This window comes from Lepus europaeus, chromosome 1 (assembly GCF_033115175.1).
Source record: "Lepus europaeus isolate LE1 chromosome 1, mLepTim1.pri, whole genome shotgun sequence".
Taxonomy (NCBI): Eukaryota; Metazoa; Chordata; class Mammalia; order Lagomorpha; family Leporidae; genus Lepus; species Lepus europaeus.
This window is the reverse complement of record NC_084827.1, coordinates 182,302,565-182,325,315: the sequence shown is the minus strand read 5'-3', so window position 1 is coordinate 182,325,315 and position 22,751 is coordinate 182,302,565. Positions and strand designations below refer to the sequence as shown.

At 62.2% G+C, this 22,751-nt stretch overlaps 1 protein-coding gene across 6 annotated transcripts in view; it reads left to right on the top strand.

Moving 5' to 3' along the window:
• The window catches only part of HDAC4 (histone deacetylase 4), a 326,302-nt gene that overhangs the window by 202,383 nt on the left and 101,168 nt on the right, over positions 1–22,751 (top strand). For all 6 annotated transcript variants that reach the window (XM_062193964.1, XM_062193956.1, XM_062193947.1 and 3 more), the window contains one exon: positions 17,155–17,399. In XM_062193964.1, coding sequence (XP_062049948.1) covers positions 17,155–17,399 — 245 coding nt within the window. The remainder of the gene's footprint in view (positions 1–17,154; positions 17,400–22,751) is intronic.

The following is a 22,751-nucleotide window of genomic DNA, read 5'->3' as shown; positions in this document are numbered from 1 at the left end:
GGAGCTCCCCTGTCTCTGTCGGCTTCTCTTTGCCTCTCAGGCAGTTTTTTGAAATCTGCACTTAATTTGAACAAGTCAACTTAAAATGGAGTCCAGACGAACGTTTGTGACAAAGTGATTAGATAAAGCCGGAAGACTTCCTCGTGTGAAGGTAACCAAGTGAGTTAGTCCTCATGACCCGGCCACCTCCTCTCAGCGCTGTGACCCTGGGCACCCTAGCCCAGGGTCAAGGACCCATGCTGAGCCCCCAGGAGCGAGCTGGGTGTCTCCTGGGAGGCTCCCACCCACGCGTGCCGTGTGGTCTGATGGAGGCTACGCGCTCTGTCCTCTGTCCTGCTGCTAGGGCTCTGCCTCTGGGCAGCCTCTTCCTGCAGGGCTGGACCCCAGGGTGCTGTCTTCCTGCCGTGGGGGCGCCCATGGTGGGAGACGGAGCGCCTCCCAGGCGTCTTCCCCTGCGCTGACCCTAACTGGAGTCACTTGTGTGGGTTTGTCTTTGTGGTGAGAAGCGCTGTGTGTGCTGTGTGCGCTGTGTGCAGTGGTTTCCTATTGCGAGGGCGTGGCCGTGTTTTCCAGCCGGGCCTCTGACGTGTGCACGTGACCAGAATTACCTCGGGCCTGTGCTGGGAGTGGGGTGGATCCTGGTCCTCTCCCTGGTGACCCACAGAGGGCCCCTGCCGCCTTCCCCGGGAGCGTCCTGACTGGGTTTCTGCTGCCCCGTGCTGCTGGGATCCACGGCTAAGGTCTTGAAAGCTGGCGTCGGCCCCACAGTCGGCGCTGACACTGCTGGGATCCACGGCTAAGGTCTTGAAAGCTGGCGTCGGCCCCGCAGTCGGCGCTGACGCTGCTGGGATCCACGGCTAAGGTCCTGAAAGCTGGCGTCGGCCCCGCAGTCGGCGCTGACGCTGCTGGGATCCACGGCTAAGGTCCTGAAAGCTGGCGTCGGCCCCGCAGTCGGCGCTGAGACTGCCTATCTGCGGTGCGAGCGTCCAGTGCTCAGAGGTGGTGACTCCATCTCTTGTGCTCGGAGAAGCCTCTCAGGGGCCGGCGCGTGGCACCGCAGGTTAGGCCTCTGCCTGGGATGCCGGCGTCCCACGTAGGTGCTGGTTCCAGACCTGGCTGCTTCACTGCCGATCCAGCCAATCCCGCCCCCTGCACCCACGGGGAGACCTGGAAGAAGCTCCTGGCTCCAAGTCAGCCCAGCTCCAGCCATTGCAGCCATGTGGGGAGAGTGAACCAGTGGATTCTCTCTCTCCTTTCTCTCTCTTCTCTTGAAAATCTGCCTTTCAAATAAATTTAAAAAAAAAATGTCTTTTGCCAGGGTGGAGCAGTCTTCAGTGTCACTAGGCATTCGCCCTGGGTGTGCGCCCCTGACTATATTTAAAGCAGGATCTTTTGGGATTGTTGGTTGGCTGGGGTCCAGGCAGTGTTCCTACCTGCACGCTTCGCTCCCTGCCCTGCGACTCTCTCACCCTTGAATTTGCCCACCGGGGTGGCAGGTGGCTTGTCTTTCTGTGTTCTCCGTCTGGTGCGGTCTCACCACGTCACGTCACATACCTGTCCTTGTGTTGCCTGGGTTTCCTGCAGGTTGGGAGGTACAGCTGGAGGCTCTGTCAGAGCCCGGACTTTGGAGTTGTGTGTGGGGATGTGTCTTGTGTCTCGAGTGTATCTGTGTGTGTGTGTGTGTGTGTGAATGGGCATGCCTCTGTGGGTATGTATCCGTGTGGGTATCTGTGTATATGGCTGTGTACCTCTGTGGGGGGGGTGGGTATCTATCTGCATGTGTGATTGTGCATGTAAAGCAATTGTGTGTGTCTCGTATGTCAGTGTCTGTGTCTGCACCTCTGGATCAGGGTGAGTGCATGTAAGTCTGCGTGTGCTTGTCTGTATGTGTGTCAGTGCATGTGTGTGTGCACGGCTTTGCATGTCTGCATGTGTATGTGTGTGCTGTACATGTCTGTGTCTCATATGTGCATATCTCTATGTGTGTCTTGTGTGTCTGTCTGTGTGTGCTGACGGAGCACACAGCCTCGGGGGCCTGGCCACCCGGTGCGGAGCGGTACACGGGTCCCAGCCGTATTTCTTCCCCTGAAGCCTCTTCCTGCCTGGCCCTGCCTGCCTGGCTGCTGTGGGAGGGAGGGGCCTCCCTGGGAGCCCTCGCAGGCGTCGCCCCCTTCCTGCCACCTGTGCTTTCTCCCTGGTTGGGCTCCACAGCTGAGATCACGTTGCCGCCCATCGTCCTGTTCTGCGTGTGGATTCCTCTTCACGTCCCCCCATTGCTTGCCTGCCTTTCCTCCCTGGCCTCTCTGCGAGGGGCTCCTCCAGCACAGGCTTCCTGGTGAGGCCTCTGCCGCCGTCCACACCTGCTCTGGCCCGCGGCTCTGGGGGGCTGCCGCGTGCGGCGTGACTGTGCGCACTCGGGCACCGTCCGAGGGGGACTGTAGGGCAGTCTCCCCAGCTCCCCCGTGCCTGCAGTTCCATCCAGGAAGCGGCCAGCCTGCCTGGTCGTGCTTTCTGTGTCCGCAGTTCTGGACAGCTCTCAACCACCTTCAGGTCCGGCCTCTCCGGGCTCTCACGGTAGCTGGCATCAGACGAGAACGCCGTCTGTGGACCTGCACCTGGCTGGAGCAAGGTTCTGCTCTGCTGTTGCCTGGCCTTGGGGTGGCGGTTGGGGAGACAGCAAGAATGCACCTGGGGAGAGCTGCTGAGCCAGGTGCGGAGTGCACCTGGGAGAGGCCAGGGAGGCTTTGGGGGCCCCGTGGCAGGGGAGGAGGAAGAGGAGGAGCAGGTGTCCCTGGGTGACTCGGGTGAGGCGGGGTAGCTGCGTGGTGGAACCTGGCACCTTGCACAGCCCTGGGCCCTGAGAGCAGTGGAGAGGAATTCTGGGTCAGATCTGTGTGCTTCTCAGGTCCTGGTTGTCTTCCACAGCAGGCCTGGGGCCCCCGCTCCATCCTCAGGCCCCTCCTGAGCACGGTCAGGGTGCAGGGGTTCCCAGACCAGCGTGGCCAGCAGGGCGGAAGGGCGGAAGGGCGGTGGGAGTCACCGCGTTGAGCAGCCCCAGAGGCAGTGCTGTGAGAGCTGGCCTGATGTCTCCGCGCGTTTCGCTCCCCCGGGGGGCCCATGCCAGGGTCCGGCTGGGCCAGGCGTCCTTGCCCAAGGCCTTCTGGCTGCTCCGGAGTCACCGCTGCCTGACCCCATGCCGAGCGGTGTCCGGGAGCCGCCCCGCCACAGGCTGAGGAGTCCCGCTCCTGTCGGACTGCGCTCGCTTTTCTGATTTTTCTGATTCTCCCATTCTCCGACTTCCAGGTGCGTGTTTCCCTCCCAGGGAACTGAGTCCGCTCCGATTCGTCCCTGTGCTGGAAGTAACCCCGGGAACGGTGGCTCCGCCGTGGTCCCGTGTGTCCGCCCCGCATGGCCCACCCGTGCCGCCTCGCATGCCGGCTCCTCTGCCTGCTTTGTGCCGAGGGCCTGGGGCAGGGCCAGTGTGCGGGGCCCTTGGAGGCCATGGTCCGACGAGTGCTGGCTGGCGGCTGCCCTGCCTTCTCTCTTCCAAGCCTTCACATGCCTGCTGGTAGACGTGTCCAGTGGTGTGTGTGGCTGTCTTGGTGGACGGCTCTGCACTCAGGAGTGACCGCAGGCGTGGGGGCCTGGCTGGCGCTTTGTGTTCTTCCTGGTGTCTGAAGGAGTGGTCGCTCCTGCTGGTTCGAGCAGAGCAAGGAGTTCTCCCCGACCTGACCTCAGCCAGCCATGCTGCGCTCCGTGCCCTGCGGGAACGCTGGGACGATTCGGATGGGAGAGGCAGGATTCTCCCAGCTCGCGAGCATCCACGGTCTCTACAGGGAGGGTGCTGCAGCCTGTGGGTCTGGGCGCAGGCAGGGCGCAGCCTCCACTCCTGACAGCTGCTGCCTGCCACCAGTGCCAGGGACCCTAAGGCCAGGCTGCTGCTGAGCCGTAGAGCTGTGCCACAGCGCCAATGTGGTGACCAATGTGGCCGGGCCCAGCGCCGCCTGTGTGAGCTCCTGCTGCCCTCAGTGAGGGGCATCCTCTCCCGGAGCCTCTGTGCCTTCCGTCCCTCGGGATGACAACGTGAGGCACTCCCTGGCTGCCCGTCATCCCTGCAAGACACCGTGCAGAATGTGCCCCATGTCTGGGGGTGTAGGCCGTCCGCGTGTCACCTGGGTGTCCCCACACGGGCGTGCAGGGATGCGCAGGGGAGAGAGGCAAAGCCCCCTGGCAGCTCCGTGCACGGCCTCCCAGCCCTGCGGTTCTGTGGCCCACCCAGGCCGCATGCAGGAGGGGCGGGGCCGTGTGTGCAGCAGCAGCTGTCCGGCCTGGTGCAGAGTTCGCACCTCGGTCCTGCGCAGCTCGGGAAGGTGCCGTGCGCCGGTGGAGAAGGCCTGCTGGGAAGACAGTGGCGCGGAACTCACACCTGGGGTAATTGCAGCCTTTTATTTTTAGTAGTGAAAACAGTATTTCAGGGATTTTCTGTTTCTGTCTATTCCGCAGCCAGTGGGTGGTGGCGGTGGGTGGTTCTTTGCTGTTGTCTCCCATTTTCCCGGGTGCCCGTGGAGAGCTGGGGGGCTGAGGCCCGGGCTGAGGCCCAGGCTGAGCCCAGCCTGTGCAGCCTTGCAGGATGGGCCCTGGCTTCTGTCCCAGCCCAGGAGGTTTTCTGGAAAAAGTTCATTTTCGAAAGCAGTGAGCACAGGGGTAGCCGGGCGGTTGGCATGCACAAGACCCACGCCTGAGCCGCGGCAGCCCAGGCCCACAGGTTGGGGTGGGGGCCCTGGGGTCAGAGCACAGTGGATTGGAAGAACAGCAGCTCCAGCCCAAGGGTCAGGCTGCAGGGCTGCTCGCTGCCGATCTCGTCCTGAGCCCAGCGCCAGGCCGCTGCCCTGGGCTTCCCGCAGAGCGCTCCGCCCCACGCTCCATGGCCAGGACGTCCGTGTTCCCGTGCTGCGTGTGCCCTTGACTGCCCACGAGGCCCTGCACTGCAGAGCCGTGTCCCGAATGCCCTGTGCAGGGGTTGCGTGTGTCTGCCAAGTTTACACGCACACACACAGCAGCCCTGTGACCTGCACTGGAGAAGGCGAGGGCGGGAGCTTTGCCCACGCTGCCGCCGGCGAGGAGCACAGCTCCCCGTTCCTCACGGATCTGCCGAGCAGCATGCGCGTGGTGTCTGCTCCAGAACTGTGCGGAAAACGCCCGGTGCCCGTGTCTCTGCTGCCCAGCGCAGGGTTTGAAAACTCCCCCTGTGTGCGTCTCTTGGTGTCTCTGCGCTTGCCACTTGGAGTTCTTTCTTTATGTTTTGATTTCAGTTGTAAACAAAGCAGTACAAAACAAAAAGCCTCTTCCTGAATCATGTTTTTGTTTTCCAAGCATAATTTAAATGATAGTGAATTGTTAACATAAGTGTATTTGTTTCACAGTGCATATATTCATCTCAATGAGGCAGAGAGATCCTGTGTAAATTTCCTCCACTCTGAAGCTGTGTTCCCTACAGAGCACTTCTGATCTGAGCAGTGAAAGCCCCTGTGGTGTCCCCACCCCCTCTCGCGCACACACAGTGTTAAAGTGAGCGAGAGCTGTTCCCTTCAGAGCGCCTACGAGAAAGGCGATGTTGCACGTAAATGAGAATTCCGAGTGGAGCTCGATTGTGAGTGCTCAGTCCTTTGGTGGTAGCCTCAATAAGCTACGCACTCCGGAGTGCTAGGACCAGACGGCAGGCTGCATGCCCACAGCTGCTTTCCCTCACCTCGGACCTTAGACCCCCAGGGAGGGCACGTGTGCCCTAAGTCCCAACCCAGTAGCAGCGCTCACCCAGCACTCACACTGCACCCCTAAATCCTGTTTGCCACTAAAAGGACCCATGCGGGGTTCCAGGGAGAGGCCAGAGCACCCTGTTGTGTGGGACAGGACAGGACAGGGGACGCCAGGGCAGGGTGGGGCAGGAGGCTGCTTCAGAGGCCAGCATTGTGGACCCACGAGCCAGCCCCAGGGCCTTCACAGTTCGAGGGAGTGGCTTTTGGCCTGGAGTTCTGTACAAAGTCACGGAGGAGTAAGATAAGGGGACACAAACAATCTTCCCACACGCAGATCTGCCCTCGTGTCCATCCTCCTTCACTGCCTAAGACAGGACCTGAGCTTCAGAGCAGGAGAGCAGCCTGAGGGAGGAGGGGGGAGCAGAGGAGCAGGGCCAGGAGGGGGGGCAGAGGAGCGAGGCGGGGGGGGCAGAGGAGCGGGGCTGGGGGGGGCAGAGGAGCGGGGCCGGGGGGGGCAGAGGAGTGGGGCCGGGGGGGGGGGCAGAGGAGCCGGGGCCAGGAGAGGATGGGGGGGGCAGAGGAGCGGGGCCAGGAGAGGATGGGGGGAGCAGAGGAGCGGGGCCAGGAGAGGATGGGGGGGCAGAGGAGCCGGGGCCAGGAGAGGATGGGGGGGCAGAGGAGCGGGGCCAGGAGAGGATGGGGGGAGCAGAGGAGCGGGGCCAGGAGGGGGGGGCAGAGGAGCGGGGCCGGGGGGGGCAGAGGAGCGGGGGGGGCAGAGGAGTGGGGCCGGGGGGGCAGAGGAGCCGGGGCCAGGAGAGGATGGGGGGGCAGAGGAGTGGGGCTAGGAGAGGATGGGGGGGCAGAGGAGCGGGGCCAGGAGGGGGGAGCAGAGGAGCGGGGCTGGGGGGGGCAGAGGAGTGGGGCCAGGAGAGGATGGGGGGGCAGAGGAGCGGGGCCGGGAGGGGGGAGCAGAGGAGCAGGCTCAGGACGGGGGGGGCAGAGGAGCGGGGCCGGGGGGGCAGAGGAGTGAGGCCAGGAGGGGGGGGCCGAGGAGTGGGGCCGGGGGGGGCAGAGGAGCGGGGCCAGGAGGGGGGGAGCAGAGGAGCGGGGCCGGGGGGGGCAGAGGAGCGGGGCCAGGAGGGGGGAGCAGAGGAGCGGGCCCAGGAGGGGGGAGCAGAGGAGCAGGCTCAGGACGGGGGGGGGGGCAGAGAAGCGGGGCCGGGAGGGGGGGGCAGAGGAGCGGGGCCAGGAGGGGGGAGCAGAGGAGCGGGCCCAGGAGGGGGCCTGAGGGGGGAGCAGAGGAGCAGGCCCAGGAGGGGGCCTGAGGGGGGAGCAGAGGAGCAGGCCCAGGAGGGGGTCTGACATCTGGAGATGCCATGGGGCAGGGGTGCAGAAATGCAGGCCACAGGCTCTGGGAGCCGTGGGTGCCTGGACGTCACTCAGGATCTGTTGCAGAGGTGAAGGCAGACTCCACAGGCCTCCCCCATGGGCGGGCTGGCTGCCTCAGCCCTGCAGAGCCACCAGTGGGGGGGGAGGCTTGCGTGGTCTGCAGGGGCCGCAGAGGTGGCAGACGTGGGCTGCTGGTCTCACTGCCCTTCTGTGCTGCACACGCGTGCTCCTCCGTGTGGGTGGTCTCACAGCAGGAAGACGGAAAATGCCCAGTGTTCTGTACCCCCCCTCCCCCACCCCCACCCAGGGGCAGAGTGTCCCTGTAAGGGGGAGTGGTGGTCACAGGGCTGAAACACCTATTGTTTTCTCTCCCTTTGAATGAGTCAGAAACACCTATTGTTTCCCTCCCTTTGGGTGCGTCACTCTGGACTTGAAGAGGCTGCACTTCCGCCATGCTTTCCCAAAGAATGGTGCTGCTTGTCGCGCAGTCTGGATGGCGTAAGAAACGGGGTGTGTGAAGGGGCCTAATTCAAGTCATGGAAAATCCGCCTCCTCCTTGGTGATCATTTATTTAAAAAGAGGAGAGAGCGCGCGACTGGCAGATTTCTGTTTGTGGTTGAGAACCCATTCAGCGCCTGGCCCCGCGTCTCGCGCCGAAGCCCTGAATGTGTGCCTTGTGCCCGCCCCAGCGTCATGAGCCTGACTGTGTTAATAGCTTTCTCAAGGCACAGCCTATAAAAGCAGTGTTCTGCTCTACCGTGGAATATTCACGAGAATACAGGGGTTTTTGTTTGGGCGCCGCATTCCGTAAGTAGAGAAGGTTTGATTGTTTTCCACAGGGCACACTGGGTCAGAGGCACTGGCAGCTTCCGTGGGGCTCTCATGGCATCTGCAGGGTTTCTGATACAGAAATAGCCCCAGTCATGTGTGACGCAGCCCCGGCTCTGCCGAGGCATGAATGGCGATTGTGGTCCTCACCCACGCAGCTGGTGTGCGGGGCGTGGCCACGTGCCCCTCCCACCTGGCTCCCACGCTGCTAGGGGCGACCAGGCCGTGTTTCCTGGCCCCGGTGCGTCTCCCTGCCCTGCACCCTTGTGTCTGCAGGTGCAGGCGTGATGACGGTGATGGGAGGAGCCTTTGCGAGGAGGGTGATGTATTGCCCCAGTCCGCACAGAGGCGCCGCAGAGAGAACAGTGACCCCTTCTGCTGCAGGAGCAGGCACCTGCAGGCTCCCGCTGGGCAGTAGGCAGTCCCCTGCAGGTCCCCCGGCTCCTGGCAGGCTCGCTCCCTGGAGTCTGTGTGGAGTCTTGTCTGGTGTGAGAGCCCGCAGGCCATGCCGCGCCTGACCCCCGTGTGCCGCCCAGGCAGGGTGTATCTGGAACTTGTTTGAGCACGAGGGACACAGCTCGGCAGTAAGAGCTTCCCCACTGCTCCATGTGGGCGCGGGGCAGGGGTTTTTGTTGGGTCGGGGATACCTGGTGGATGCCCCTCTGCACAGCACTTGCGTTTGCCCACGGTGGGGTGTTTGGTATTGCTTCTTGGCACACAACACGTTCAGGATGGCCGTGCCACTGCTGCCACCCAGAAAGGTCATGTAAGGGCCATGCAGGGTGTTGTGGGCCTGTGTGCGGGTTGGGAAGTCCCCAGCAGAGCAGGGGGCGTCTTTCGTGGTTGGTTTCAGATGCTCCTTGCTCCTCGTTGGTCTGGAGCTGGGGGTGGAGCCGTGTCAGAGCAGCCGGATAAGTCCTGCACCCACTCACTTGCTGCCTCGTGTGGGCAGTGCTGGGCAGTAGCATTCAGTCGCGTGTGGTGGGTGGGACTTCGGAGAGAGCCGGGCAGACCTGTGTGCCGTTCCACTTGAGACACACACACAGGAAGCCGAGACATGCTCTTCCTGGGTCTGGACCTAGGTCTGCGGCAGCACCGCGGGGGAAGACATTTAAATATACTTGGGGAGCCTTCACAGGTCGATTGTCACGCAGCGGGTGAAGCTGCCACCTGCAGCACCCGCATCCCATATGAGCACTGGTTCAAGTCCCGGCTGCCCCACTTCCAATCCAGCTCCCTGCTATGGTACCTGGGAGAGCAGCGGATAATGGCCAGAGTCCCGGGGCCCATGCCACCCACGTGGGAGACATGTTTGAAGTTCATGTCTCCTGGTCTCCTGTCTTCAGCCCAGTCCTGGATGTTATGGCCATTTGCAGTGTGATCCAGACGATGGGAGACCTCTCTCTGTCTTCCCCTAACTCCCCCCTCCTTCTCTCTGTAACTCTCCATTTCGAAGAAGTAAGTAAATTAACGTTTAGAAGTGACAGCATTGATAGCTTCATAGTGGATGGGAAGAAAGCGTGGTCAGGAGGGTGTAAACTTTTTAAAAGAACCCCCCCCCCATCACCCGGACTTGGCTCTTGAGGCAAGGCTATGCGGGGCCTGAGCCAGTTTCGGGGCGGCCGCCTGTCACCCACCCCCGCTGAGGCGTGGTCAGTGCCCTCTGCAGAGCCCCTGTGCACTGCGGGGAGGCGGGGTCAGCACGGACCACCTGCTGGGACCTGCCAGGCGCCCGCTTGCCTCATGGCAGGAGGTCTGCTCCACCCGCTCTCGCTCTCAACAGTGTCAGTGTTGTTTGGGTCGTGGTCCCATCCGCGTCGCTTCTGTCAGGTGCTTGGGACCCTACAGCGGCTTCTGTTTCCTTTGAGGATGCTCTGAGCGCGGACCCTGAAGGTTCTGAGCGAAGTCTGAATGAAAAAGAAAGTCGGCCTAGCCAGTTGTGGGCGTGCAAGTCCGCTTCCCCTGCCGGTCCCCCCTCACTGCCCCTGGTGGGCCCCAGGAACTCCCTGCCCAGTGTCTCCTCCCCTCCAAGCTGGACAGGGCCCGTCCCCACGGGGCCCGGCACAGGCAGAGCTGTGCCTGCGTCCTCAGTAAACGGAGGCACAGGGCCACCGCAGGACCGTGTAGCTGGCCAGCGTCAGGTTCCAGAGGGGCTGACCGTGAGACGGCTCAGTGACGTACTGGGGCGGCAGTCCAGGGTCCAGGCGAGCAGGGGCCTGACAGGCTGGCCTCCTTGCCACCGCGCTGGCAGGCATTCTGAATAGACCCAGCGCGACTGTGTATGTCGCCTGGAAAGGCCACGCTGTCCCTGGAGCACGGGCAAGCAGGGTAAGGGGCAACTTTACAGTCACATCGGTGGGTGGCAGACAGGGCCGGGCACAGCCGGCAGGCACCCCAGTCCCCATTCTAGAGGGCGTCTTGTGCACTGGGCTGTGGGGGCAGCAGCCCCGGCCCCCATTCTGAGAGGGTATCTTGTGCACCGGACTGTGGGGGCAGCCCCGGCCCACGGTCCGTCTGTGGCAGAGCAGCTCTCGTCTCGGTTCCCTGAGTGGGTCCGGCACTCTCTGCCCCTTGCCTAACCTTGCATTCCTCGAAAGAAAGCCAGAGGCTGGGCGGCCCCCGGCTGTCCGTGTCGCTGTGTTTTATGACTTAGATGATCAATAAAGGAAAGAGAGGGAGTGGTAAGCTCCAGTCCTCAGCTGCGCCTGTGTGGGAACAGATCATCTGTGTGCCGTTCCCACAGCCAGCTGCAGGCACAAAGACGTCCGTTTAAGGCGTCAGGGTTGCCCTTACTCAGCAACCAGCTGGCGTCAGCTGCCCTGGCTAGGAGCAAGGGCTGTGATCAAGAACCACTCAAGGGCAGGCCAACCCCACCACGGGGCCCAGGGCCCGAGCTCTCCTCGAAGTCAAGCGTGTCCTGGCTCTGTGGGCGCTGCTCTCCTGGGTGAGCAAGGCAGGACAGCAGGGCCAGGTCAGCAGCCAGGGATGGCTGCAGCGCCCAGAGCTGGGGGTGATGGTGACGTCGCATCTCAGGGAATCCAAGAGCCCCCATGTTGGGTGCCCTCTCTCTGCGCCCATCCCGGTCTCTGCCCAAGGGGACCCCCTCTGGTGGGAGACCCTGAGGCTCCCGACAGCCAAGGGCAGCCCAGGACTGGAGCGCCGAGCCCTGCCAGAACCAGGGCTTCTCCAAGAGCAGAGGCGCCCACAGAGGGGAAGGCTGCGTCCTGGGCCAGCTCGGGACCGCCTGCCTGGGCACCGACCACAGCAACGCTCAGGACCAGGTCAGCCGGCTTTGGGGTGTGGAACATGGTTTTTCCCAGGAAGTAGGTTTTGGTTGGGACTTGGTCTGAAGCCATCTGGAACCTCTGTGCCCTGGGGTCAGATCTAGGGCAGCTTTGCACTGTCTAGAAAACACCCGAGCAAGGCAAGGCGAGTAAGGTGCATGTCCTCTCTGATACCCTCACGTGTTGGGCCTGCGTTCCCTCTGAGCCGAGCACAAGGCCCGCCTCCTTCCCCTGGCCTCGGCCTCATGTTGGCTGAGTGGCCCAGGCAGGCTGTGGGGACCTGGAGGAAGGCCTGCTGGGTGTCGCACAGGGTCCTGCGAGAGGGTGGCAGCTTTGAGGCCTCACTCGGGACTCTGTCTGCAGAAGCACAGGTGTGACGGGGACAGGTGGTGTGTGACAGGACAGGTGGAATGTGACGGGACAGGTGGTGTGTGAGGGGACGGGGGGTGTGTGAGGGGACAGGTGGTATATGATGAGACAGGTGGAGTGTGACGGGACAGGTGGTATGTGCGGGGACAGGGGGTGTGTGAGGGGACAGGTGGTGTGTGAGGGGACAGGTGGAGTGTGACGGGACAGGTGGTGTGTGACAGGACAGGGGGTGTGTGATGGGGACAGGTGGTGTGTGAGGGGACAGGTGGAGTGTGACGGGACAGGTGGTGTGTGAGGAGACAGGTGGAGTGTGACGGGACAGGTGGTGTGTGAGGAGACAGGTGGAGTGTGACGGGACAGGTGGTGTGTGACAGGACAGGGGGTGTGTGATGGGGACAGGTGGTGTGTGAGGGGACAGGTGGAGTGTGACGGGACAGGTGGTGTGTGAGGGGACAGGTGGAGTGTGACGGGACAGGTGGTGTGTGAGGAGACAGGTGGAGTGTGACGGGACAGGTGGTGTGTGACAGGACAGGGGGTGTGTGATGGGGACAGGTGGTGTGTGAGGGGACAGGTGGAATGTGACGGGACAGGTGGTGTGTGAGGGGACAGGGGGTGTGTGAGGGGACAGGTGGTATATGATGAGACAGGTGGAGTGTGACGGGACAGGTGGTGTGTGCGGGGACAGGGGGTGTGTGCGGGGACAGGGGGTGTGTGAGGGGACAGGTGGAGTGTGACGGGACAGGTGGTGTGTGAGCGGACAGGGGGTGTGTGACAGGACAGGTGGTGTGTGAGGGGACAGGTGGAGTGTGAGGGGACAGGTGGTGTGTGAGGGGACAGGTGGAGTGTGACGGGACAGGTGGTGTGTGAGGGGACAGGTGGAGTGTGACGGGACAGGTGGTGTGTGACAGGACAGGGTGTGTGTGATGGGGGCAGGTGGTGTGTGAGGGGACAGGTGGAATGTGACGGGACAGGGGGTGTGTGAGGGGACAGGGTGTGTGTGAGGGGAACAGGGGGTGTGTGACGGAACAGGTGGAATGTGACGGGACAGGTGGTGTGTGAGGGGACGGGGGGTGTGTGATAAGTACAGGTGGCGTGTGACAGAGACAGGTGGTTTGTGAGGGGACAGGTAATGTGTGACAGGTGACAGGTGGTGTGTGATAGGGACAGGGGGTGTGTGAGGGGACAGGTGGTGTGTGAGGGGACGGGGGGTGTGTGAGGGGACGGGTGGTATATGATGAGACAGTTGGAGTGTGACGGGACAGGTGGTGTGTGAGGGGACAGGGGGTGTGTGAGGGGACAGGTGGTGTGTGACGGGGAACAGGTGGTATGTGAGGGGACAGGTGGTGTGTGAGGGGGACAGGGGGTATATAATGGGGACAGGTGGTGTGTGAGGGGACAGGTGGTGTGTGATAAGTACAGGTGGCGTGTGACAGAGACAGGTGGTTTGTGAGGGGACAGGTAATGTGTGACAGGTGACAGGTGGTGTGTGATAGGGACAGGGGGTGTGTGAGGGGACAGGTGGTGTGTGAGGGGACAGGTGGTGTGTGATAAGTACAGGTGGTGTGTGACAGGACAGGGGGTGTGTGATGGGGACAGGTGGTGTGTGATAAGTACAGGTGGTGTGTGACAGAGACAGGTGGTGTGTGAGGGGACAGGTGGTGTGTGAAGGGACAGGTGGTGTGTGACAGGACAGGTGGTGTGTAGGGGACAGGTGGAGTGTGACAGGACAGGTGGTGTGTGAGGGGACAGGGGGTATATGATGAGACAGGTGGAGTGTGACGGGGCAGGTGGTGTGTGAGGGGACGGGGGGTGTGTGAGGGGACAGGTGGTATATGATGAGACAGGTGGAGTGTGACGGGACAGGTGGTGTGTGAGGGGACAGGTGGTGTGTAGGGGACAGGTGGAGTGTGACAGGACAGGTGGTGTGTGACAGGACAGGGGGTGTGTGATGGGGACAGGTGGTGTGTGAGGGGACAGGTGGAGTGTGACGGGACAGGTGGTGTGTGAGGGGACAGGGGGTATATGATGAGACAGGTGGAGTGTGACGGGACAGGTGGTGTGTGAGGGGACGGGGGGTGTGTGAGGGGACAGGTGGTATATGATGAGACAGGTGGAGTGTGACGGGACAGGTGGTGTGTGAGGGGACGGGGGGTGTGTGAGGGGACAGGTGGTATATGATGAGACAGGTGGAGTGTGACTGGACAGGTGGTGTGTGAGGGGACAGGTGGTGTGTGAGGGGACAGGTGGTGTGTGATGGAGACAGATGGAGTGTGAGGGGACAGGTGGTGTGTGAGGGGACAGGTGGTGTGTGAGGGGACAGATGGAGTGTGAGGGGACAGGTGGTGTGTGAGGAGACAGGTGGTGTGTGAGGGGACAGATGGAGTGTGAGGGGACAGGTGGTGTGTGAGGGGACAGGTGGTGTGTGAGGGGACAGGTGGAGTGTGACGGGACAGGTGGTGTGTGAGGGGACAGGTGGAGTGTGATGGGACAGGTGGTGTGTGACAGGACAGGGTGTGTGTGATGGGGACAGGTGGTGTGTGAGGGGACAGGTGGAATGTGACGGGACAGGGGGTGTGTGAGGGGACAGGGTGTGTGTGAGGGGAACAGGGGGTATGTGACGGAACAGGTGGTATGTGACGGGACAGGTGGTGTGTGAGGGGACGGGGGCTGTGTGAGGGGACAGGTGGTATATGATGAGACAGTTGGAGCGTGACGGGACAGGTGGTGTGTGAGGGGACAGGGGGTGTGTGAGGGGACAGGTGGTGTGTGACGGGGAACAGGTGGTATGTGAGGGGACAGGTGGTGTGTGAGGGGGACAGGGGGTCTATAATGGGGACAGGTGGTGTGTGATAAGTACAGGTGGCGTGTGACAGAGACAGGTGGTTTGTGAGGGGACAGGTAATGTGTGACAGGTGACAGGTGGTGTGTGATAGGGACAGGGGGTGTGTGAGGGGACAGGTGGTGTGTGAGGGGACAGGTGGTGTGTGACAGGACAGGTGGTGTGTGAGGGGACAGGTGGTGTGTAGGGGACAGGTGGAGTGTGACAGGACAGGTGGTGTGTGACAGGACAGGGGGTGTGTGATGGGGACAGGTGGTGTGTGAGGGGACAGGTGGAGTGTGACGGGACAGGTGGTGTGTGAGGGGACAGGTGGTGTGTAGGGGACAGGTGGAGTGTGACAGGACAGGTGGTGTGTGACAGGACAGGGGGTGTGTGATGGGGACAGGTGGTGTGTGAGGGGACAGGTGGTGTGTGAGGGGACAGGGGGTGTGTGAGGGGACGGGGGGTGTGTGATGGGACAGGTGGTATGTGACGGGACAGGTGGTGTGTGAGGGGATGGGGGGTGTGTGACGGGACAGGTGGTATATGATGAGACAGCTGGAGTGTGACGGGACAGGTGGTGTGTGCGGGGACAGGGTGTGTGTGATGGGGACAGGTGGTATGTGAGGGGACAGGTGGAATGTGACGGGACAGGTGGTGTGTGAGGGGACGGGGGGTGTGTGACGGGACAGGTGGTATATGATGAGACAGCTGGAGTGTGAGGGGACAGGTGGTGTGTGAGGGGACAGGTGGTGTGTGAGGGGACAGGGGGTGTGTGAGGGGACAGGTGGTGTGTGAGGGGACAGGTGGAGTGTGACGGGACAGGTGGTGTGTGACAGGACAGGGGGTGTGTGATGGGGACAGGTGGTGTGTGAGGGGACAGGTGGAATGTGACGGGACAGGTGGTGTGTGAGGGGACAGGTGGTATATGATGAGACAGGTGGAGTGTGACGGGACAGGTGGTGTGTGCGGGGACAGGGGGTGTGTGCGGGGACAGGTGGTGTGTGAGGGGACAGGGGGTGTGTGAGGGGACGGGGGGTGTGTGACGGGACAGGTGGTATGTGACGGGACAGGTGGTGTGTGAGGGGACGGGGGGTGTGTGACGGGACAGGTGGTATATGATGAGACAGGTGGAGTGTGACGGGACAGGTGGTGTGTGAGCGGACAGGGGGTGTGTGAGGGGACAGGTGGTGTGTGAGGGGACAGGTGGAGTGTGACGGGACAGGTGGTGTGTGACAGGACAGGGGGTGTGTGATGGGGACAGGTGGTGTGTGAGGGGACAGGTGGAGTGTGACGGGACAGGTGGTGTGTGACAGGACAGGGTGTGTGTGATGGGGACAGGTGGTGTGTGAGGGGACAGGTGGAATGTGACGGGACAGGGGGTGTGTGAGGGGACAGGGTGTGTGTGAGGGGAACAGGGGGTGTGTGACGGAACAGGTGGTATGTGACGGGACAGGTGGTGTGTGAGGGGACGGGGGGTGTGTGAGGGGACGGGTGGTATATGATGAGACAGTTGGAGTGTGACAGAGACAGGTGGTTTGTGAGGGGACAGGTAATGTGTGACAGGTGACAGGTGGTGTGTGATAGGGACAGGGGGTGTGTGAGGGGACAGGGGGTATATAATGGGGACAGGTGGTGTGTGATAAGTACAGGTGGTGTGTGACAGGACAGGGGGTGTGTGATGGGGACAGGTGGTGTGTGATAAGAACAGGTGGTGTGTGACAGAGACAGGTGGTGTGCGACAGGACAGTTTGGTAGGACAGGTAGTATGGCACAGGCATGTGACAGTGTGCAGTGGGTGACAGGTAATATGCAGTGGGTGACATGGCAGGGTATCAGGCACAGGTTGTGTGTGTTGACACTGTGCAGCAAGTGACAGTGCACGCAGGCAACAGTGTGTGACCAGTGACAGGTGGTGTGTGTTGACAGGTGGTGTCCCTGGACTGCAGGACTCGTGTGGCCGGCCGTGGTGCTTGGACACTTGGCGCACTTTTCTGACGTGAGCCTGCCGTGCAAGGAGCAGTCTGGTTGCGGTCCTAGCTCTGTGCACTGTTTTTCTCCCCGCACTCAGTGTCGGTGACAGGGCTCAGGATGGATTCCACTCCTGCCCCGATCGGAGCCCCCGGCAGCCTCTCCCTGGGTGGACGTGAGTGCACACAGAAAGCCCGCGCCTCGGTGGAGTGTGCTTGTGCCGCCGCCAGGAGCGCTGGCCGCCCTTTCTGGTAAACATGTTTTCCAGGAGGGCGCTCGCTTTGCCATGGAGACGGGCTCTCCGTGTCGAGCGCCTGTGCGGCTGCTTACTTGCGTGGCACAGGCTGTCCTGGAGTGGCTGTGTGGAGAGGAAGAAGAGACTGGGCCCGCTGGCCCCGAGGGCTGACCTCAGTGCTCTTCCTGGGCGGACCGGAGCCCTTTATGTCTTTATTTTTCCCTGATTGACTTCAGAATGACGTCAGCGAGGCCTTTGGGCCTGTACGGGTCCTTTGAGAGTGGGTGGGTGGGGGGGGTCTGTGCGCGTCTCCCGGCCTGACCTCCCTGCCTCGCGTGCACCCGGGGGCCTTGGGGGCCCGTGTTTAGAGCGTCACAAGTCTCTCCGCACAGGGCCACCCTGGACGGTTGCCAGGGGCCCTTGGGGAAGGCGGGCGGGCAGGCGGGGGCCCGGGCCGGCCGTGCCGCCTCCGTGACCACCCGCTGTGCTGTGCTCTCTTCGCAGTGGACGTGGCCACAGCACTGCCTCTGCAAGTGGCGCCCTCAGCCGTGCCCATGGACCTGCGCCTGGACCAGCCGTTCGCACTGCCGGTGGCCGAGCCCGCGCTGCGGGAGCAGCGGCTGCAGCAGGAGCTCCTGGCGCTGAAGCAGCAGCAGCAGCTGCAGAGGCAGGTCCTCATCGCCGAGTTCCAGCGGCAGCACGAGCAGCTGTCGCGGCAGCACGAGGCCCAGCTGCACCAGCACATCAAGGTCAGTGCGCGGCCGAGCGCCTCCCCCCCGCCGGGGCGCCTCCCCGCCGGGGCGCCCCGGGGTCAGCCAGAACCACGTCTGATTTCCAGGGATCTTCAGAAAGTTCGTGGAAAACGTGTGTTGTGACAAAACCGCAAGGGGCTGTCCTGCACTGAAATAAGTGTATGTTTTATTCCGTTTTTCCTGACTTGCAAACCTCATCTCGGAAAGATGGCCAGCAAGCAGCACCAGGGTCCTCAGTGGTGTCTGGTGGGCTGGGGGACAACCCGCCTTTATGTTCTTCTCTGACTTTCCTCTCTCTTTCTCATTCACCTTTTATAATTAGGAAAGGAGTGTTTTCATGTGGGTGAGTGCCAGGAACAGCTGACAGCGCTGCCGCGTGCTGTGCTGGGCTTCCCCTCGCTCCAGGTCTGGCAGGGCAGTGAGCCGGAGAGGAACACGCCCGCGTGCGTAGCCAAGCGACGTAGGGCAGCTGTTGCCGTGTGGGTTCCAGCGCTCGCGGTGTCCACAGAAGCACACACAGGGATCAGAAAGCCCAGCGTCACTAGGGGTTCCCGGAGCCACGTGCAGCAGAGCTGGGAGCTCCACGCAAGCCAGGGTGTGTGAGTGGTCGATCGCTGGAGAGCAGTGCACCCCCAGCACCTCGCAGGTGCAGACAGCAGAGGCGATCCGCGCGTCTGTGGGTCGGAACCTGTGCAGCTCAGCTGGGGGCTGGGACTGAGGGTCCTGTGAGGCCCCCGACAGGGCTGAGCTCTCCTCTCCAGGATCTGTGGGACTGAGGCCGGATGGTGTGCTTCCGAGTCTGCTCCCGGGAGTGTGGGCAGGAGGCCCCAGCTCTGTCCACAGGCCTCCCACAATGCAGAGGATGGGCGTGGCTGAGGTGGAGGCACAGGGCCTTGCTATGGTAGCAGCAGCAGCACCACTACCACCACCAGCATAGCCACCACGACTGTAGCCACAATCACAACCACAGCCATCACCACTGCAGCCACAGCCACATCACCACCACAGCCACCACCACCACCCCAACTACCACCGTAGCCACAAACACACCACAGCCACAGCCACTGCAGCCACAGCCACCACATCACCACTACCACGGCCACAGCCACCACATCACCACCACAGCCACCACCACCACCCCAACCACCACCGTAGCCACAAACACAGCCACAGCCACTGCAGCCACAGCCACCACATCACCACTACCACGGCCACAGTCACCACATCACCACTGCAGCCACAGCCACAGCCAGAACCACCATGGCCACAGCCACCACATCACCACCACAGCCACCACCACCACCCCAACCACCACTGTAGCCACAAACACAGCCATAGCCACAGCCACTGCAGCCACAGCCACCATATCACCACTACCACGACCACAGTCACCACATCACCACTGCAGCCACAGCCAGAACCACCATGGCCACAGCCACCACATCACCACCACAGCCACCACCACCACCCCAGCCACCACCGTAGCCACAAACACAGCCACAGCCACCACCACCACAGCCAGAACCGCCATGGCCACAGTCACCACATCACCACTGCAGCCACAGCCACAGCCACCGCCACCACATCACCACTACCACGGCCACCACTGTAGCCATAAACACAGCCACAGCCACCACAGCCATAACCACAACTATGACCACCATAGCCACCACAGCCACAGCCAGAACCACATCGCCATCATAGCCACAGCCACAGCCACCACCATAGCCATCACAAATACGACCACAGCTGCCACACCACCACCACCAGCACCACCCCCAGCTCTGCGTCACCCTGGTGCTCACACTCACCAGCCCCAGGCCTCGGGAGGGACCTGAACAAGAGGGTGGGCACCCGGGGGCAGGGTTAGTTGAGGACCGTTGGGAAGCTGGCTAACAAAAGGGAAGAAGAATTTTAATATATTTTATTAACCCTACATTTGCAAAGTATTCGTCCGTGTAGTGCATATAAAAGCCACGAATGAGACCGTGCACTCTGCCGTCCACACCAAGCCCGGCAGACCCCTGGGGACCAGATATGCAGACTGTGTCTCCCTGGGGAGCCCGGGTCTCAAGCCCACCGTGCCAGTGCAGATGCAGAGCGCTGCCAGCCCCCGGCATTGTCCCCTGATGCTTCCAGGGAGCTGTCACAGGCCACACAACGCATGGGTAGGTGTCACGCAGCCCAAGCCATGCCTTTCCAAGGCCTGTGTGTCAGTGCACAGAAGAGCTGGTTCTGTGTCCCTCTGTCCGCCCTCCGACCCCCAGCCAGCGAGATTCCCCTGGCTACAGGGCCCTGGGGTCGCTCGTGTGTGTGCAACACATGCTGCTGCTGGTTGCCTCCATAGTCAGCGTGGAAAAGACAAGGGCAAGGAGGCAGCAGCTGTCTGCTGACACGCAGGTTACCAGGGAGGCTCCTGGGCTTGGTCAGGGGCTTGGTGACCTTCATCCCAGAGCACAGCCCAGACTGGGCCCCCAGGCAGCCCCCGGCCCCCTGACGGATGTGAGACCTTTATGCCTTGTGCGAGCATCGCAGGTGAGCCAGGGCATGCTGGAGTGTGCACCTGCAGGCAGAGCCTCCACTTGCTGTCAGCTGCCACTCTGCACAGGGGGCCCTGGTTTCCAGGACTGTGAGCCAGTGTTTGAGGCCGTCCGCGGGACGGGTCACCTGTCAGCTAGGGGCAGGTCAGTGGGGTCCTTCAGCAGCTGGCCGGCGGTGCTGGCCTCGCCGAAGCCAACTGGAACCGCCTTCGATAGGGCGCTTGTTTCATTTCATTTTTCAGCAGTAGCTTTGTGTTTCTGTGATTCCTGTGTTACCCACCCCAGGTGGGCCTGGGTGCCCCCCACTCTCCCCCAGGAGTCCTGTGACTCCACAGCCCCTCATTGTGCCCCCACTCTACAGAGTGTGTGCCGTCCTGTGAGCCTGGACGCCGCCTCGGCCACCTGTGCTGGCTGCCCTGGGACGTGTCGACCCATCGCCGGGCCAGACTCCCCTTCAGAGCCTGCATGGGGCCTGGCTGGTGGCAGCGCCCCCTGGCCACTTGCTGAATGACTGCGCCCTGGTTCCATGACTTCAGCACACGGAAGAGCATGCCTGCCGTGTGCAGGGTCACGGGACAGGGTCAGAAGGGACTGTCACTGTCGCTGTTGGTGTTCCTACTAGCTGGGGGCGATGTAGCTTTCAGAGAAATAAGTGCAGCCTGCATGTGTGCGGGATTCCTGGGGGCTCTCAGGACGCTGGAAGCATGCAGAAGGAAGGGCCTCTGTCTGCTGGACCCTCCGTCTGCTGCCCTGGCCCCTCTGCCTCTCCTTGCTGGTCCTGCAGGAGTTTGCTTCCCTGCCCAGTGCCCTGCTCAGCGCTGGCTGGGTGCCCAGAGACCTCCACCCCAGCCACCATGACTGCCTGTGCCTGCACCTACGCCTGTGGCTGTGGCTGTGTCTCTGGCTGTACCTCCAGCTGCGCCTGTGGCTATGCCTGTGCCTGTAAAGCCCATGAAGAAGTTCTGGTTTCCGTACTCTGCCTCTCAGTAATTTGTTTTACTTTTTCATTAAAATGAAACTGTTTGCATGAGACACACGCACGCCACATTCACGGTGGGAGAGACACACGTGTGCTGCATTCACGTAGGAGAGACACAACCGCTACATTCCTATGTGTATGAGACACACACATGTGCTGCGTTCGTGGTGGGAGACACACGTGTGCTACATTCACGTGGAAGACTCACACGCATGCTCCATGTGTGGAGGAAGAAACACATTTGCACTGCATCCATGGTGAGAGACGCACGTGTGCTATGTTCGTGTGTGAGAGTGAGCGACACGCGCACGTGTGCTACACTCGCAGTGGAGAGTTCTGAGCTGCGTAGTTGGCAGTGTGACTTCCTCTTTCCAGCTAGGTTGGAGAGGGAGCCTGGTGCTGCGGCCTGCAGAGCCTGGGCCCGGGTCTCTCTGGCCTTTCCTCCCTGCCCGGGTGGCTGCAGTGCTGCTGCCCCGAGCCTGCGACCGCCTGGGCTCCCCCAGGCCCTGGCGGCTGGGGAGGCATCATGGGTGTCAGCTGCCAGTGCCTGCCGGCGAGGCTGTGGCCTGTGTCGTCACCGAACCCTGCATCCCTCACGCGTGCTCACGGGCACGGTCGTGCCTGTCCGTGCTCTGCCCGGGGAGCCTGGCCTCGCCCAGCCGTGCTGCCCTGGTCAGTGGCCGACACGGAGCCCCCAGCACCCTGCTCGCCAGGTGTCCTGAGCTGTCTGCACGTCTGCACACGAGGTTTTCAGAAAGTTCTTGGGAACATGTGAGTTAGGAAGAAAACTGCATGGATTTAGAAAACTTTGTATCAAAATAAGCGCATCTTTTAATTCCATTTTCCTTGAACTTTCTGAGATGCGTTTGTGTCACCAGGGATGGCAGCCATGGGGCTCCTGTCCTGCGAGGCCACGTTCTGGGCGGCACGGCTCCCCTGTTCCTCCTCACTGGCTGCCTCAGCTCACGGCGACCCACCACGGCAGGACGTTGGGGGTGGGGAGGCCTGGGCCTCCCCGGGGAGCCTGAAGTTAGATCCTCGGAGACAGGCTGGGGGGAGACAGGCTGGGGCCAGGGCTGGATGAGCCAGTTCCCCAGAGCGCAGCCAGCCCTGCTGCATGGCCCTGCCCCCACTCCGTGCTCCCTTCCTGCCCCCCATGCCGGGCTGGGCCAGAGCCAGGCGTCTCTGATGGAGACCTTCCTGCGCAGACCTCGGTACTGGGGGTGCTCCTGTGTGTGAACCTCGGGTGCAGCCAGGCGGCAGTTCCGGGGCTCTGGGGCTACCGTCGTGTGCGAGGCGTGTGAAGGCTTGCTTCCCGTGCACCGCCACAGGGCTGCCTTGTCCGTCTGAGCCCTTACTCCTGGGAGTCAGGGTACCAGTGGTCCCGCGTCTGAGGACCCTGTACAAAGTGACGTTTTGGTCTCACGTTTTCCATGGAGACCACAGCCGACCAGCATGTGTTCCGCGGTCAGCAGCCAGTGCACACCCGGGAAGACCCCTTGCTTGCTTTCCCACTCTGCTAGAAGGTGCTGTGGCATGGGGCCTCACGGGGCCTGCCCTGGGCTGATGGAGAAGCCCCCGGGGTCCTGCTGGAGGAGGCTGGGAGCCACGCGTGTCCAGGGCCTGCCTCTGCTCGCCCCCTCCCTGCCGGCCTTTTCAATTCTGCGCGTTCCTCCAGAGTGCCCTGACCTCTGTATTTTGGGTTCACTGTGACCTTTTCCCAGTACCCCGGCAAAGCGGGTGCTGGCAGGTGCAGCCGTGCTGCCAGGTGTAGGGCAGGGGGCTGCACACGGGGTGGGAACAGAGTCCCTCCTCGGGCAAAACCCTGTG